Source organism: Petromyzon marinus, chromosome 44, assembly GCF_048934315.1.
Source record: "Petromyzon marinus isolate PM22_M1 ecotype Great Lakes invasive population chromosome 44, UKy_Petmar_22M1.pri1.0, whole genome shotgun sequence".
Classification (NCBI taxonomy): domain Eukaryota; kingdom Metazoa; phylum Chordata; class Hyperoartia; order Petromyzontiformes; family Petromyzontidae; genus Petromyzon; species Petromyzon marinus.
In genome coordinates this window covers 1,506,497-1,521,737 of record NC_133710.1, presented here as the reverse complement: position 1 = coordinate 1,521,737, position 15,241 = coordinate 1,506,497, and the positions used below count along the sequence as shown (strand labels likewise).

At 45.9% G+C, this 15,241-nt stretch overlaps 1 protein-coding gene across 3 annotated transcripts in view; it reads right to left on the bottom strand.

Moving 5' to 3' along the window:
- LOC116951917 (AP-3 complex subunit delta-1-like) overlaps positions 1-14,454 on the bottom strand; it is a 58,769-nt gene extending 44,315 nt beyond the window's left edge. For all 3 annotated transcript variants that reach the window (XM_032970764.2, XM_032970766.2, XM_032970765.2), the window contains exons 1-7: positions 14,171-14,454; positions 9,263-9,358; positions 8,471-8,551; positions 3,002-3,082; positions 2,297-2,404; positions 895-1,024; positions 183-322 (exon numbers count right to left, since the gene is read on the bottom strand). In XM_032970764.2, the coding sequence (XP_032826655.2) occupies positions 183-322; positions 895-1,024; positions 2,297-2,404; positions 3,002-3,082; positions 8,471-8,551; positions 9,263-9,358; positions 14,171-14,266 (732 nt within the window). In that variant the 5' untranslated portion in view covers positions 14,267-14,454. The remainder of the gene's footprint in view (positions 1-182; positions 323-894; positions 1,025-2,296; positions 2,405-3,001; positions 3,083-8,470; positions 8,552-9,262; positions 9,359-14,170) is intronic.
- Between the last annotated feature and the right edge of the window lie 787 nt (positions 14,455-15,241).

The following is a 15,241-nucleotide window of genomic DNA, read 5'->3' as shown; positions in this document are numbered from 1 at the left end:
GTGATTGATAATTATATAATGCTTACAATCATGATGCTTATAATAAGGTTAACTGAATGATTACACATTTATGATGGTGATGAGTATGAAAAATGCATGATAAAAGATTGATGATGATGATGATAAGATGCCAAAGGAAAGGTCAAAGGTTTCACATCCACGGGCCCCTCAAGTCTCCTCACCAGCTTGATGATCTTGATGAGGACCCAGTTGTTGGTGGAGGACGTCATGAGCTTGAAGAAGAGTGGTGCCAGCGACAAGTAGTTCTTTGGGTTTCTCCGTGCCAGCTCGCAGATCACATTTACAGCTGCCGATTGCACGCCTGCAAAGGCAAAGATCCCCCCGTATCGCCTTAACACTGTTGGGGAAAGTGCTTTTAGCAAGCTTTCCACTTCAGGGAAAGATGCAACCCAATAAACAAACGGGCCTTATTCTGTTTAACACGTAGGCTTTCGTGACCAATATTATTCATAATAAAGGTTTTTGGGTTAGATCGCGTTATTTAGAAATGTGTCATAACCCTCCACCACCTGACACAGCCAGTAAGAGTCATCATGTAAACAACGCGCCAATTAGTTACTACCTCAGCCCACCGGTGTGTTGGAGAGTAAATCCACAACATTTACAATTCGTAAATGCAATTTACAATTTGTAAATGTTGTGTAAATACTTAGGAGGCAGTTCTGTGATGTTATACTCGGGGCTGTTCTCTGTAACCGATGAAAGCTTTAAAAAAATGACTTCGCTTTCTGATAATGCCAATAGCACAAACATTTAAATTAAATATAGGAAAAAGATCATGGTTTGATCAGTGCCACTGTCTCACTGCTTAAGTAACAACTAGGCAGCACTGATCTCTACTGGTAGCTGACATTACTATGTTAGGGGCCATACCTGGGTCTGGATCCTCTAGTTTCTCCTTGAGGCGTGGGAATGCAGGGCGCAGTGACTCTGGGTACTTGAGGAACACCTTGTACATGATGAGCACAGCCTTTTTGCGTACGTATGGGCGTGTTGAGGACATCTGGCGTGCACGCATACACACATACATTCACAAGCACACATTAGGGTCCACACATTCACAGACACAAGCATGACAATGTAGTCCACACATACAGTCAACAGACTGTTGGGGCAAGTGCTGTTAGCGAGCACCTATGAATGCCGGCACGACACACGAGGGGGTGGGTGGCCAGCACCACGCCCGGCCGCCTTTGTCTCCCCAGTGGCAAAGTTTACACACCACACCAGGTACTCATTTGAGGTTGAGTCGACCTAGGGGAGGCCCAGGACCAGTTCAGATAATCATCACTGGTGTTGGCCGTGAGCGGGAATCGAACTCTGGTTCATAGTGCGGCACGCTAACCGCTACATTACCGCTCCCCCCACTCACAGACATGCTAATTCACACACACCCATAAATAACTTAAAGCCCATGTGTTCTGTTTTGTAATTTCTGTAAATTAAATTTTTGTTCACATGATGATAACATGTTTTACGGTGAGTGCATATAACAGTGACTTAGTAATAAACTCATTTGCCACCGGGTTAAAACCACAATACAGTTGAACAGTTGAATGAACAAGCCTCCTTCAAATTCAAGAGCGCTGCACATCTCCATCGGTGAATGTAAGTCAACAGTGGCAAGCTCACATTTCGTTGGTGCGGAAACCAGTCTCTCAAAGTGGTAATCAATTTATTGAGCCTAAACAAAATGTTGGCCGAGTCAATCCTTGGCTGAAACTTAACGGACATTTTTCCGATTGTTTTGTGTCCAAGAAAAAGCCTCAGTGAGCCTCAAGAGGTAGTTTCCAGGATGGTCCTGCATAGGGGTGTTCGGTTAATTTCGACGAAAAGAGAGTTGGGGTAGGCAAGTTTAACATGTACAAGTGAGCCAAGATGGCTTCGTGAACCGGCTTTCTCTACTTTTGCGTACACACTGATCCCTTGAGTTAAAGTTTATTTTTGCTTAACCAGGTGATTACTCAAGACGAGGATAGCCTCATTTGCCAGCAGTGTAGGTCACAAAAATTTAAAGTTCTGGATTAAGGGTGTGAACAAATGCCGCTAGTTTCGTGCTATAACCATAAGAGCCACCCGGTAGTCATTATCAGCAAAGATCAATACACTGTTGGATTAGGGCACCCCTCCACCCCCACCCCAAGCTGTTGCAATCTTATCTTATAAAGATTTACACATCTCTCGCGATCCTGCGTCACCTCGCAGTACGGGTGACAATCATGACTTTAAAAAACTTGACGCAAGCTAAGACCAGCACCCAAACGCTGATACTTACCAAGGTCATGAGGTCATTCGCGAGGTCACGGGCCAGGTCGGGCGTGATGAAGCAGGACACACCAGTGAGTGCCACGCCCGCGTCGTACTGATTCTGGCTGTTCAGGTCCTGCCGATGAATCAACGAGTCCAATAAAAAAATCACCGTCGCAGTCGCTACAAAGCTGCACGGTGGAGTGTTAAGAGTACAAAATAAGAGCCAGGATGTGTGTGGCATTGTGTCTATCGTGCCTTTATCCAACATGAGATAAATACATTAACTCAAGATCGTTATAGTCATCGCTAGAAAGATACATTTACTCAGGAGCACTGGTCATCGCTTGCATACTCTAGTACAGCACTGCAGTGAAGTAACAATCGTGCTCACGACCATGATTTTAAATATTTGCACTAACCAAGGCTTCACACTAACAGCCCGAGACACACGGAATAGTTAATCACGTACAAGGTACTTTTATATTGGGTAATATCTCCTCCTTGAACACACCAAGCTCCAAGGGGTCCAACGTTTTGATCTTCACATGAGATCAGCTTCTACCTTGGAAATTGCCCCAAGTGACTTCACAATTAAACAAGTTTGCCGTTGGCGGTTAGTGCCTCAAGCGTGATTATCGTTTCAACCGTGGTAAGTGTTGCGTGTGTGTGTAAATGTAGCGAGTGTGGCGAGCGTCCCAAGCACAGCAGCTTCATAGCGAGCATTCCTCACCTTGCGGATCATGTTGGTGGTGAGCATGAGCACGTCTGTGCCCTCATGGAATGACTGAGATGCAGCCAAATATCCCACCCTCTATGGAGATGAGCACAGAGAACACCGGACAGGGAAGCACATGCTTTTGAGATATGCTGCAAAAAATGTCAATGTTTATTGGTACCATTTTATGATTGAGAGATGCAAAATACAAAGACAACAATTTCAACTTGTAAAGCGCACAGTAGTCACTCTTGAAAAGAGGGAACGACTCGGGGAAAACGACTGTTGAATAGGGAGAATTACTCAAGAGGCACGAGGAACCACGGACAAATGGGAAGGCTACCACGCGGTCAGCTGGCGACTCGTTTCTATACTTGGTGCAAAAAGTGAGACTGGTCAAGTAAGTTCACACCAAGGCAACTTTGGGGTGAAGAAACTCACTGCCGACACCCAGAAGACTTGCCGGTCACTTTCATATCCCTGGGTTTACTCCCTTCATCCGCCTGACTTTTTGAACATCCACACCCCCTTCTTCTGCCACCCCCATCAGTCATATCCTTCTCAGATGTGCACAGAGGAAACTTAACCTTTTAAGAAAGCCATGTTGCTGGAACGGCCGACAAAAATCCATCCATTGTACAGCCAGGCAGTTCCAACAGTCAATACAAAATTAAATTACGACGGAAGACGACAATGCCCTGGCGCAGGTGGCAGTCTTACAAATGAGCACATTCTGAGCAAAAAAATTACAAAGTCACCACTGCATGAAGAGATTTAGAGCCAGAACCCCTCCTGGCCATATATCTGCTAAATAGCCTCTAGGTGTTGCTCCCACTCCACCAGACCCAATCAGCCCAAACTGAAACAGCCTGCGGCCCAGTTGCAGAGGCCCTTGCGCTGTAGACGGAGGACTGGGAGACACCCCAGGCCTTTGCTCATGTTACAATTCCCCAGGCCATCTGTATTAAACACTGAAACTGCTCAAACCTCTGGTGGTTTATCATGGCTACGGTCATGGTGTTGGGGCACCACCGTGGCAAGATGTTATCTCCCTTACCTGGTATGCAGAAGGTCGTGGGTTCAATGCCAACCCTGACGCCTGTATCTTTGGAGTGGTCGTTTGGATTTTTCTCCGTGTACTCCAGTTTTTCCCTCCACATTTATAATCAGCATGCATTTAGAGTATTTGGCTGCAATAAATGTGCACGTGATAAGCCACTATAATTTGTGGCCAGGTCGCTTCTGAAAAAGAACTACATAGCTCAGTGGGGCCTTACCTGCCAAAAAAAAATGTCTAAACAGTTTATATGGATCGACACCCACTATCAGCGTCAGCTGCAGCCTGTGCTATTCAACTGCCCCTGAATAGGAACCCCCTCCAGGTGAGTCCCCCAACCCCACTTGTTGGCAGCTGTCTCATAACTAGGTCTGGAAGGGGACTGCCCAAGTGGTGTACCCTGGAGCGATGTCCAATATCTAGTTTAACACGTAGGCTTTCGTGACCAATATCAGCCATAACAAGTTTTTTGGCTTAGATCGCGTAAATATATAAAAGTGTCATTAAAACCCGCCACCACCCGACACAGCCAACTAGTAAGGGTTGTCACGTAAACAGAACGTGGCCAATTCGTCGCTAGTACAGCACACCGGTGTGTTGGAGAGCCAAGCCACAACAATTACAATTTGAGTACTCAGATTGTAAATGTTGTGGCTTGGCTCTCCTCTATCCACCAATTGAGATTTTATTACGGACTGGTGAAACAAAGGCGTAGAAAATGAGGGTGCCACTGGGCCAGCAGACGCCACCTACGTGGATGCGCGTGTACAGCTCAACCGCAAAGGTCATCAAACCCAGTGGAGCCAGAACCTCCCACGCCTGCACTGGGCCTGCTTCGGCAGGCCCGCCAGCTTCACTGCAGACTGTCAGGCAATTGCACGCGCCCAGGAGCGTCGTATGAGTGGCCCCGGGGCGAAATTGCACAGCATGCTGCGCCGCTCGTCTTCCCCGACACTATATATGGAAAAGGGGTACTAGCCACCTCCCACACTGCTCGTAGAAATATCAGCACAACACGGTGGCGGAGGGCATACACTTTATTGTCCTTACCATCGCCAATGTTCCCTGCAGCATGCTGCTGCCCAGACTCTTATCGCTAAGGTGGACACGAGCCCTGTGTGCCACGAGGGGTCTCTGGGTGTCCACTAGGGCTGGCCATGAAGTCCGTGGATACACGCGGGGGGGGGGGGGGGGGGGACACCTACGGGGTTGCCGATAAGGCAGCCTTCCAGCTGGGCCTCAACCAGTACCTGTATGGGGTGCAGCCGCCAGACACCGCTTCGGCTAAGCACAGGCCATCAGTGGGGCCTGCTGGACCCTCCAAACATAGAACATCAGAATATGTATTTAGACTGGAGGAATCTGATGAGCTATCAAGCTCTTTTTGACAAATGTCCAGTATGGGCGGGTGAGAAAGTTACATGCGATAGTCCGTGGCCAAACACTGGGAATAGTCCATATATTTATTTGGTTAAACCAGGTAAGGACCACTGAGCTATACAGCTCTTATTCAGAAGCGACCTGGCCACAAATGATAGCTCAACGAAGTGGCTTACCATGTGGAAATTTATAGCAGACAAATATTGTAAACGCATGTGTGTAAATGTGGAGGGAAAAACAGGAGGACCTGGAGAAAAATCCACGCGACCACAGGGAGAGACATACAAACTCCAAAGATACAGGCGTCAGGGTTGGGATCGAACTCACGACTTCCTGCATACCAGGCGAGATAGTTTACATCTCGCCGCCGTGGCACCCATTACGTATGCTAAGCGCAGGGCTCTGCCGCAAGGACAGGCCCTTCCCACAATCAAGAGCAGCAAAATAAAAAGGGATATATCAAGAAGAAGAAAAAGTCTCTGCATGGCCAGTGATCAGAAGACAACAGTCAGAGGCACATTAAGTTCTCTGTTATCGGTGTGGATGGAGGTGGAGCGGTCCTCCAGAGGAGTGCTTCTCAAACGCTCTCATTCCACGGCACGCTTTCTCACGTGCTCGCCGATCGCGGCACACCAAACCAAAATATCACTGTGGACTCTTCGAACAGCAGTGGATTAATCAGCTGCTGTGTGTCAGTCAGGGCGCCGTGTGTCTGTGTGTTTAATTAGTAAGTGCATGTTAGGATGGCTGTCTTAAATTATTCCATGGTTTTATTTGAATTTCTGTGTCGATCTCCTGTGTACATGTCAATGCCTATTTGTCTACTTAATGTATTAATGTTGAAGTCTGTGTATGTATTTGTTAATTAATTTGATTGTATGTTAATGGTTTAATTTAGCTGTCTAAATTAAACCATTAATTTAGATGTGTAGGTTTTGACTTTAACATAGCCATTCCTGTGACCAGTCACAAGCTAATCCCTCAGCTATTTGATATGTAAACCCCTTTGTCAAGGTGCCTCACTTCTCACAACCAGCTTAAAAGTCGCTACGAATCTTAACATTGTTCATTGAAGCTCTGTCGTCCCGACAGGTCTGTACCTTTCACCTGAAGACGGCCGCTTGCGTTGTGGCCGAAACGTCGTGAGAATTTTATTGCTATTTTATTATTTTATTCTCATTCTACGTGACTTTACCGAAAGAACCAAAGAAGATGAATCCTTGCAGTCACGAAAGCTTTAAATCGAAATGTCTGTAAACGGTTTCATTTCAATGTCTAGGTATCTATTTAATAGTTTTTTTATAGATATCGGCTAATTATTTTACTTCATTGTCTGGGTCAATTAAAACATACTGCAGCACATCTGGGACTTGACAGTGGCACACTGGCGTGCACAGAAATACGCAAGCGTTTCTGCATTTTCCTCTTTTTACCCACCGTCCATTGGAACCAGATGAAAACCAAAATCTGGAATGGCCCAACGAGCCGTCCGGAATGGAGTTGTATTAGAGTCGGTGCTTGCGAGTCATTTGCCACAATGCTGGGGAAATGCATTGGTCCCCTGTGTAGCACCACACCAGAGCTGATCAAAGACAAATGCTTCCCCTTGTACTGCTGCTTTCATTGCCATTACGACGGCGGCTTATTTATAACAGCAAATGCCGGAGAGCATGCACACTGCACCATTCATTCATTCATTCTGCCACGTCACACACTGCAAATATTAAATTGACATTTACCAGCTCGATTGATGAGAATTTTTATTCCAAAATAAAATGTTCACTATACATAACCATTAGTCACTATGTCATATGCTGCCTACTCTGGCTATTTATCATGAGTGGAGCAGTGGCAGGCTGGACAGCAAAGCCACTCTATAACCTCTCCGGCTATATCCATGAGTCATGCACATCATGAGCTGCCAATTGCACTTTGTAGGTGTAGCTGGTGTGGACCTATCCTAGGCAAACTCAGCCCCAAAAACAGCTCACATCTAAAATTGTCTACAGAGACTACTAGCAAGTAAAAGACAGCAAAGTAAACACAGCACTGGTGACTTGGCTGGCAGTGGAGCTTAGAAACTATTATGAATGTACCCAGTCACACTATTTGAATCTCAGGAATTGTGAATGAAGAATAATAATCCTGAGGGTGCTTTAGTCTGGCTCTGTGAACTGAAATAAATACACAAAGCATAAATAAGGTAATTTATGACGATGTTATGTTCATAAACTAACGTTAACATGAAGTATCATTACCAAATGTAGAGCCACTATTGCCCCATTTTTCTCAGATAAGGAGCAATCAACCCCCAAAAAGTATATCCAATTCAATAATGTTCACTATCCAATAAAATCTCGATAAGCCTCAAGCCTCTTTTTCAGGAAGCTTCTGGGTTGAGATGTTTATCAAATTTATTTTCAAGAAGTGCTTTTCATGCGGTGAAAACCCTATTAACTCAGTGAAACCCACAATTAAGAGGGCTAACACTCATTGATTGAAAACAGACAAGGTCACGAATTCACTTCCTCTCCCACAATCTATTGGCCAACTTGACAGCCAGCAGGGTTTGGGAGATTCACACATGTATGTGGATCCACCAACCCTTTCATCCAGAGAGCTGGATAACAGGTGTGGCTCCACAATGACAACTTGTTAGCTGTGCAAACAGTCAACTCAGGATATGTCCAAGGTAATGGGCGGAGGGATGGGCCAGATAATATAATAACACCACGAAACACATATACAGGCTACAGAAACACATTTATTTTTAACACACAGAATGGGTCCGAAGACAATGTGACATCCGTTTTTATTGCTTCTTAAATGGTTTACTGGCCAACAGAATTTCCAGTCACGCGGGAACCGAGATACTGGCTCTCTCGGAGAGAATCAGCCAAAGAGTAAACCGGCGTGCAAGCAAAAAGGCACAAATGAGCACGGTTAATCCACAACCCGGATAATCCACCCATTAAAATCAAACATTAACGATACAAGGCATAAGGTTTCCGACTGGTTACGTCACCGGGAGACAGGCGGGCAAGTACCTTGTGCGTGAATTTTCCTGAACTCATGACTTCGATGATGTTGAAAGCGCCCCAGCTCACATCATATCCCAGCATCTGGAGCTGCATGACGAATGCGGAGAGTTGGGGAAAGTCCACAAGTTAGTGCCTGCGTTGTCTGTGTGTAGTGTTTCATTTACAAAATTGGGCCCTGTGGTGTCAAGCATGTTCACTTGTGACCAGTGTATTACATTTAAATTAATTTATTGACAGAGATCCTCCTTGTTTTCATGAATATCCAGTGCAAGATATGTTATTATGCGTTTATGAAAATGCAGACACAAAATTACTGTAAAATTAAAATGCTATTTCGCAATGGCATTAAAATGTCAGTTATAATATTAAATTGCAATAATTAAAATATACATTAATTGAAGAGCTTGCAGAGATGCCTACATTTAAGAAGCATTTTCATTCCCTCATTAAAATGGACGTGTGGCACGATGACTAGTGTGAAACTCAAAATCAAAAGGCTGCCTCTTTCAAACAAGTTGGGAGTTGACCAATCCTAATCTCCCTCCAGGAAAAAAGAAAATTAGTACCACTTTGGGAAGCCAACGGTGGCCATTCTAGAGTGGACTGTCACAGAAATGTGTAATTTCCTCCAGTGGCTTAGGCCTGCCAAAATAGATAAGCGCCAGCCCATTGCCCGTTTCAGGGGGGGGGGGGGAGACAGTTTGACTGACGTTAAATAAACCAGGCCACGACACCAAAGAACAACAATCTCCAGCGAATGCGGTGCATTTTCCTCTTTGGCACATGCACGCTACGTACGTAGGCAAGCTTTGCCACCGCGTTCCCCTTCACATTGATGTTGTCCTGCTTCAATTCGTGCTTAATCTCCTCGATGCACTGAGCGACGAACTTTGCCTGCAAACACACGCACACGTAAACACACAAAAGCACCCCCCCCCCTTTCAGCACTGCAGACTGTGGGAGCAGGTGCCCGTTCAAAGTCCACAAATGCCCCCCCTTCCTCCCCACTCAAATAGGTGATGAGAGGTGCTCTACTCCAAATGATGGTCCTCAGCAAGTGTTTGCGATGATGCAAATCTAATGTAGGGGACAGTATCTTCACATGACAACCACTGCTGCTTTCCCACAAAGCTGTTCTCGTGAACCCCCAGGATTTGCACCTCTGACTTGTGCGAGTAAAACGTCAAATACATTGTGTCCGTTATGATTCGCACTTATTATTATTTTTTAACGTGGGGAAGATGATGGCCTGCATTGAGCCTCAATGGGGTACTGAACTCACAATGATCTGAATGTGCTTGGGAAGCTATGCCAGAGAATTACTCAGTGAAAAAAAAAAATCGCTGTTGATGAAATTTGCTCTGGCAAAGTATAACGGGGATGTTGATGTGGTCAGGAACTCGCATGGCCGGCTGCCTTCATTTCGAGTCGTGATGATCACACAGCACACTAGACTGAGGTGCACTTTGTGGGAGGTCCAGCATGAGGTTCAGATTTAAATTACTACTGATGGATTTTGAAGACACACATACAAACAGCTAGGGTCTTGGGATACATTGTACTTACCCATAACATTTATATTGGGATGTTAATTGAACTGTAGTTCAGGTGGATGGACAGTTACATGAATGCTTCCTTCTAGCTTTCTCAGATGAGAGATTGTGGAAATGCATCTTGATGATGTGTTTATGTAAGACTGCCAACGAATGCAGCAAATAATTTATGTGGCTGGGATCAGGTAAAATATTAACGTCCAATAAGGAAACACATTGTATGTGTGAATCCAGATATTTATTGATGATATAAAGCCCACAATTAAGTTGAAGTGTGCATGATAAAACGTGCTACGTTGCATACAAAATTCAATTGCTTTAATTGGATTAGCAAGTGTATATAGTAAACTGTATACATACATACATAATAGTTTTTTTTGGGTTAGATCGCATAAATATAAATGTGTCGTTAAACCCGCCACCACCCGACACAGCCAGCTAGTAAGGTTTGTCACGTAAACAGAACTTGCTAATTCATTAATAGTACAGCACACCGGTGTGTTGGAGAGCAAATCCACAACATTTACAGAGTACGACGTTTCGTCAGTAATTACAACTAACATCATCAGGCGGACAGCCAGATTTGGAGAAATCCTCCGGATTCGTTCCGTGATATTGGTCACGAAAGCCTACGTGTTCAACTGTATAGTACACCTAATAAAATATGAAAGTTCTGAGCCATTGCCTTGTGAGTTATCATTAACTCAAAAATATATTGGGTCACTACTTGGCTTTCATTTGTAGAAAAGATTAACAGTTGTGCGATTACGTAAAAAAAACGTGTTTCTCAAGAACAAATTGCTATACGTAGTTTAAGAATGAAAAAGAAACGTTTTTTATTACAATCATCGAGCAGCTGTACTCTATGGCCGCAACGGAGTGGCGAAGTTGAATCCCTAAATCGTGTGCTCGTGAGTATGAAAGAGGCTCGCTTGGCTGGAGGGAATGACAGCCGAGTCAATCACACGTTTGGGTGGTGGGGGTGAAGACGACACGTGGAATTCACACACAAGGGTCGGCCTCTCTCCATCAAATGCAGCATGTCAGTCCCAGAAGTTACACATCTGTGGGCAATAGCTGATAAAAAATCCAAAAAATATATATAAAATTCAGCCACTGGTTCAGAAAGAGCTAAAGCAGCTGAATAAGAGACTACACGTTTGCATGGTGCACAAATGTTCTACTACATCTTACCACATGCATCTCCTACAGCCCTTTGCCAATCTACTGCTGGATGAGGGCCTGCTCACGCCATTTTGTGTGACGAAAGCGATTTGACCGTCCAGAACTTCCATCAGGCTGGTCCGGCTCCGGGTGGCGATAAGTGTAACACAATCTGGGGTTGTACTTCCCATACAATACGGTACTTATATTCTACCATGTATTTACCACCCACACGCCTTAACCAACACAGATCGTATATACGGTATACACAAAGCATCATCATATCTGCATGCTGTAATACGTACTGCACATTGTTAAAACCAGGGCCTAATTAAAACCAGAGGTGTCCCGGGGGGCCTCGGGAAAATATTCAATGCCAATTAATATCTGCTTAAAACATATCAAATTATGTTTAACCCATGTAAGACTCAATTGAGTCTCAATGCAATATAGGGTGGGCCTAATGTGACCAATTCCTTTGTTAATATAAACGCTGTACGCACAAAGACACCCACACGATATGGGAGTTGATAGCAATCCGTAGTGACAGATCAGAAACCCGACTCTGCATTATACAGTGAGGGCAAAAAGTATTTGATCCCCTGCTGATTTTGTACGTTTGCCCACTGACCCAGAAATGATCAGTCTATAATTTTAATGATAAGTTTATTTGAACAGTGAGACAGAATAACAACAAAATCCAGAAAAATGCATGTCAAAAATGTTATAAATTGATTTGTATTTTAATGAGGGGAAATAAGTATTTGACTCCCTCTCAATAAGAAAGATTTCTGGCTCCCAGGTGTATTTTATACAGGTAAAGAGCTGAGATTAGGAGCACACTCTTAAAGGGAGTGCTCCTGATCTCAACTTGTTACCTGTATAAAAGAGACATGTCCACAGAAGCAATCAATCAGATTCCAAACTCTCCACCATGGGCAAGACCAAAGAGCTCTCCAAGGATGTGAGGGACAAGATTGTAGACCTACACAAGGCTGGAATGGGCTACAAGACCATTGCCAAGCAGCTGGTGAAAAGGTGACAACAGTCGGTGCGATTATTTGCAAATGGAAGAAACACAAAATAACTGTCAATCTCCCTCGGCCTGGGGCTCCATGCAAGATCTCACCTCGTGGAGTTGCAATGATCACGAGAACGGTGAGGAATCAGCCCAGAACTACACGGGAGGATATTGTCAATGATCTCAAGGCAGCTGGGACCATAGTCACCAAGAAAACAATTGGTAACACTACGCCGTGAAGGACTGAAATCCTGCAGCGCCCGCAAGGTCCCCCTGCTCAAGAAAGCACGTATCCATGCCCGTCTGAAGTTTGCCAATGAACATCTGAATGATTCAGAGGACAACTGGGTGAAAGTGTTGTGGTCAGATGAGACCAAAATGGAGCTCTTTGGCATCAACTAAACTCGCCATGTTTGGAGGAGGAGGAATGCTGCCTATGACCCCAAGAACACCATCCCCACCGTCAAACATGGAGGTAGAAACATTATGCTTTGGGGGTGTTTTTCTGCTAAGGGGACAGGACAACTTCACCGCATCAAAGGGACGATGGACGGGGCCATGTACTGTCAAATCTTGGGTGAGAACCTCCTTCCCTCAGCCAGGGCATTGAAAATGGGTCGTGGATGGGTACTTCAGCATGACAATGACCCAAAACACACGGCCAAGGCAACAAAGGAGTGGCTCAAGAAGAAGCACATTAAGGTCCTGGAGTAGCCTAGCCAGTCTCCAGACCTTAATCCCATAGAAAATCTGTGGAGGGAGCTGAAGGTTCGAGTTGACAAACGTCAGCCTCGAAACCTTAATGACTTGGAGAAGATCTGCAAAGAGGAGTGGGACAAAATCCCTCCTGAGATGTGTGCAAACCTGGTGGCTAACTACAAGAAACGTCTGACCTCTGTGATTGCCAACAAGGGTTTTGCCACCAAGTACTAAGTCATGTTTTGCAGAGGGGTCAAATACTTATTTCCCTCATTAAAATGCAAATCAATTTACACCATTTTTTAAATGCGTTTTTCAGGATTCTGTTGTTGTTATTCTATCTCTCACTGTTCAAATAAACCTACCATTAAAATTATAGACTGATCATTTATTTGTCAGTGGGCAAACGTACAAAATCAGCAGGGGATCAAATACTTTTTTCCCTCACTGTACCACATGTAGTATACACTGTTCACTGTGGTTATAAAACACGAGCATCAAATCTATGGTACACTGGATGCATCAGCTCATTCCAAAATGCAACTAACAAATATATAGAATATACATCGTAGAATGTGTAGCCAAATTGTAAAATGCACAACTGTGAATTGCTATCATCCAAATTACACTTATATAATATATACTGCCTGTACGTATTCCTTAGATCACCACTCCCCGTATATGCGGTATTAAGATTCTGTGTGGCATTTAGGAGGCAGATTTGGCAAACTGCCTCTATAACTAAATGTGATAATAGACAATATATAGTAGTATGGTTTAGTACATTGTGGGCGTGTGTACAGTACGTATCTTATTGCACCTAAACGCTCATTACATTGCATATTCTAAAAACGCGACTGTGCGTGTAGTGTATCCGCAGCTGTATCACAATGAGATTAATTAGAAACCAAATGACACTGCATTATCGGCAACGGTACAAAGCGAGTGGCGACTTCAATGACAGCTCCATTAATAAGCAGATACTCGGCGGGACAACAAAAAACACGAAATCGAACCCCACGAACGACAGCCCGTACCAGTACACACAGGCGAAGGGGCAACCACACAACAACAACAAAAACAATCACTTTGTTGACTGTTAACACTGCACATGGCGTTAGCACAAGCACACGACCACGTCCTCGCGGAGTCCCGCTAGGCCGTCGCGACAGCCTCCGACATTTCCTGAAACCGCCAACCGTGCGAGGTGGCGTCTCGCCGGGGTGGGGTGGTGGTGGTGGGGAGGGTGTCAAGGGCCCAGCGCCTCACCTCCTCCTCCTTGTGATTGCGAATGCCGCGCACTAAATCCTGCAGGTTCTTGTCGAACATGCGATCCAGGCTCCCCTTGACGATCTTGAGCGCCATGGCTGCTGGCGGTTCCGTCGACCCCACCGAGGGAGAGTCGCGGGGTCGCGATGAGTCCGCGCTGGCGGGGAACGTTCGCGACGCCTCGCGACGCCTCGCACCACCACCAGAAGCAGCTGCAGCAGGCGCCGGCTCACGCTGCTTGCTACGCGGGGCCCGCTATGTCAGGGCGGAATAAAATGGCGTCGCGCGTGACGTCACGACCCCCCCCTCCCACGACCCCCCCCTCCCACGACCCCCCCCTCCCACGACCCCCCCCTCCCACGACCCCCCCCTCCCACGACCCCCCCCTCCCACGACCCCCCCCTCCCACGACCCCCCCCTCCCACACCTCCTCCTCCTCCCACCCCCCACTACAACCAGCCATCCCCATCACCACCATCCCTCCCCCCCAAACAAAGACAAAGATCCCCCGTGTAGCCTGTAACAGACTGTAGGGGCAAGTGCTGTTAGCGAGCACCTATGAAGGCCGGAACGGCACACGAGGGGGTGGGTGGCCAGCAACCACGCCCGGCCGCCTTTGTCTCCCCAGTGGCGATGTTAACACACCGCACCAGGTACTCATTTAAGGCTGAGTCGACCTAGGGGAGGCCCAGGACCGGTTCAGATAATCGTCACCGGTGCTGTTATCCGTGAGCGGGAATGGAACTCGGGTGGCCGGGTTCGTAGCGCAGCGTAGCGCTAACCACTACAGCACCGCCACCCCCCACCAGAGTTGCCTGAAACTACCACGTCCGCCGGGGATCGTGAAGCTGACAATCAGAGACGAAACGTTAAAATCTGCAACAAACAAAACAAGTAAGGACATCGAATGGGAATTGCACCCGGGCATTTACTCTGCAACGGAGTGATACGTTCCGGTTATTACGCGTGGTGGCAGCAGCGATATGGTTCAGGAGCCACATTGGTCAGATGTATAAAACATGCGTTTAATATAATAATACAACACAAATATTGGGTTAAATCGCGTAAATA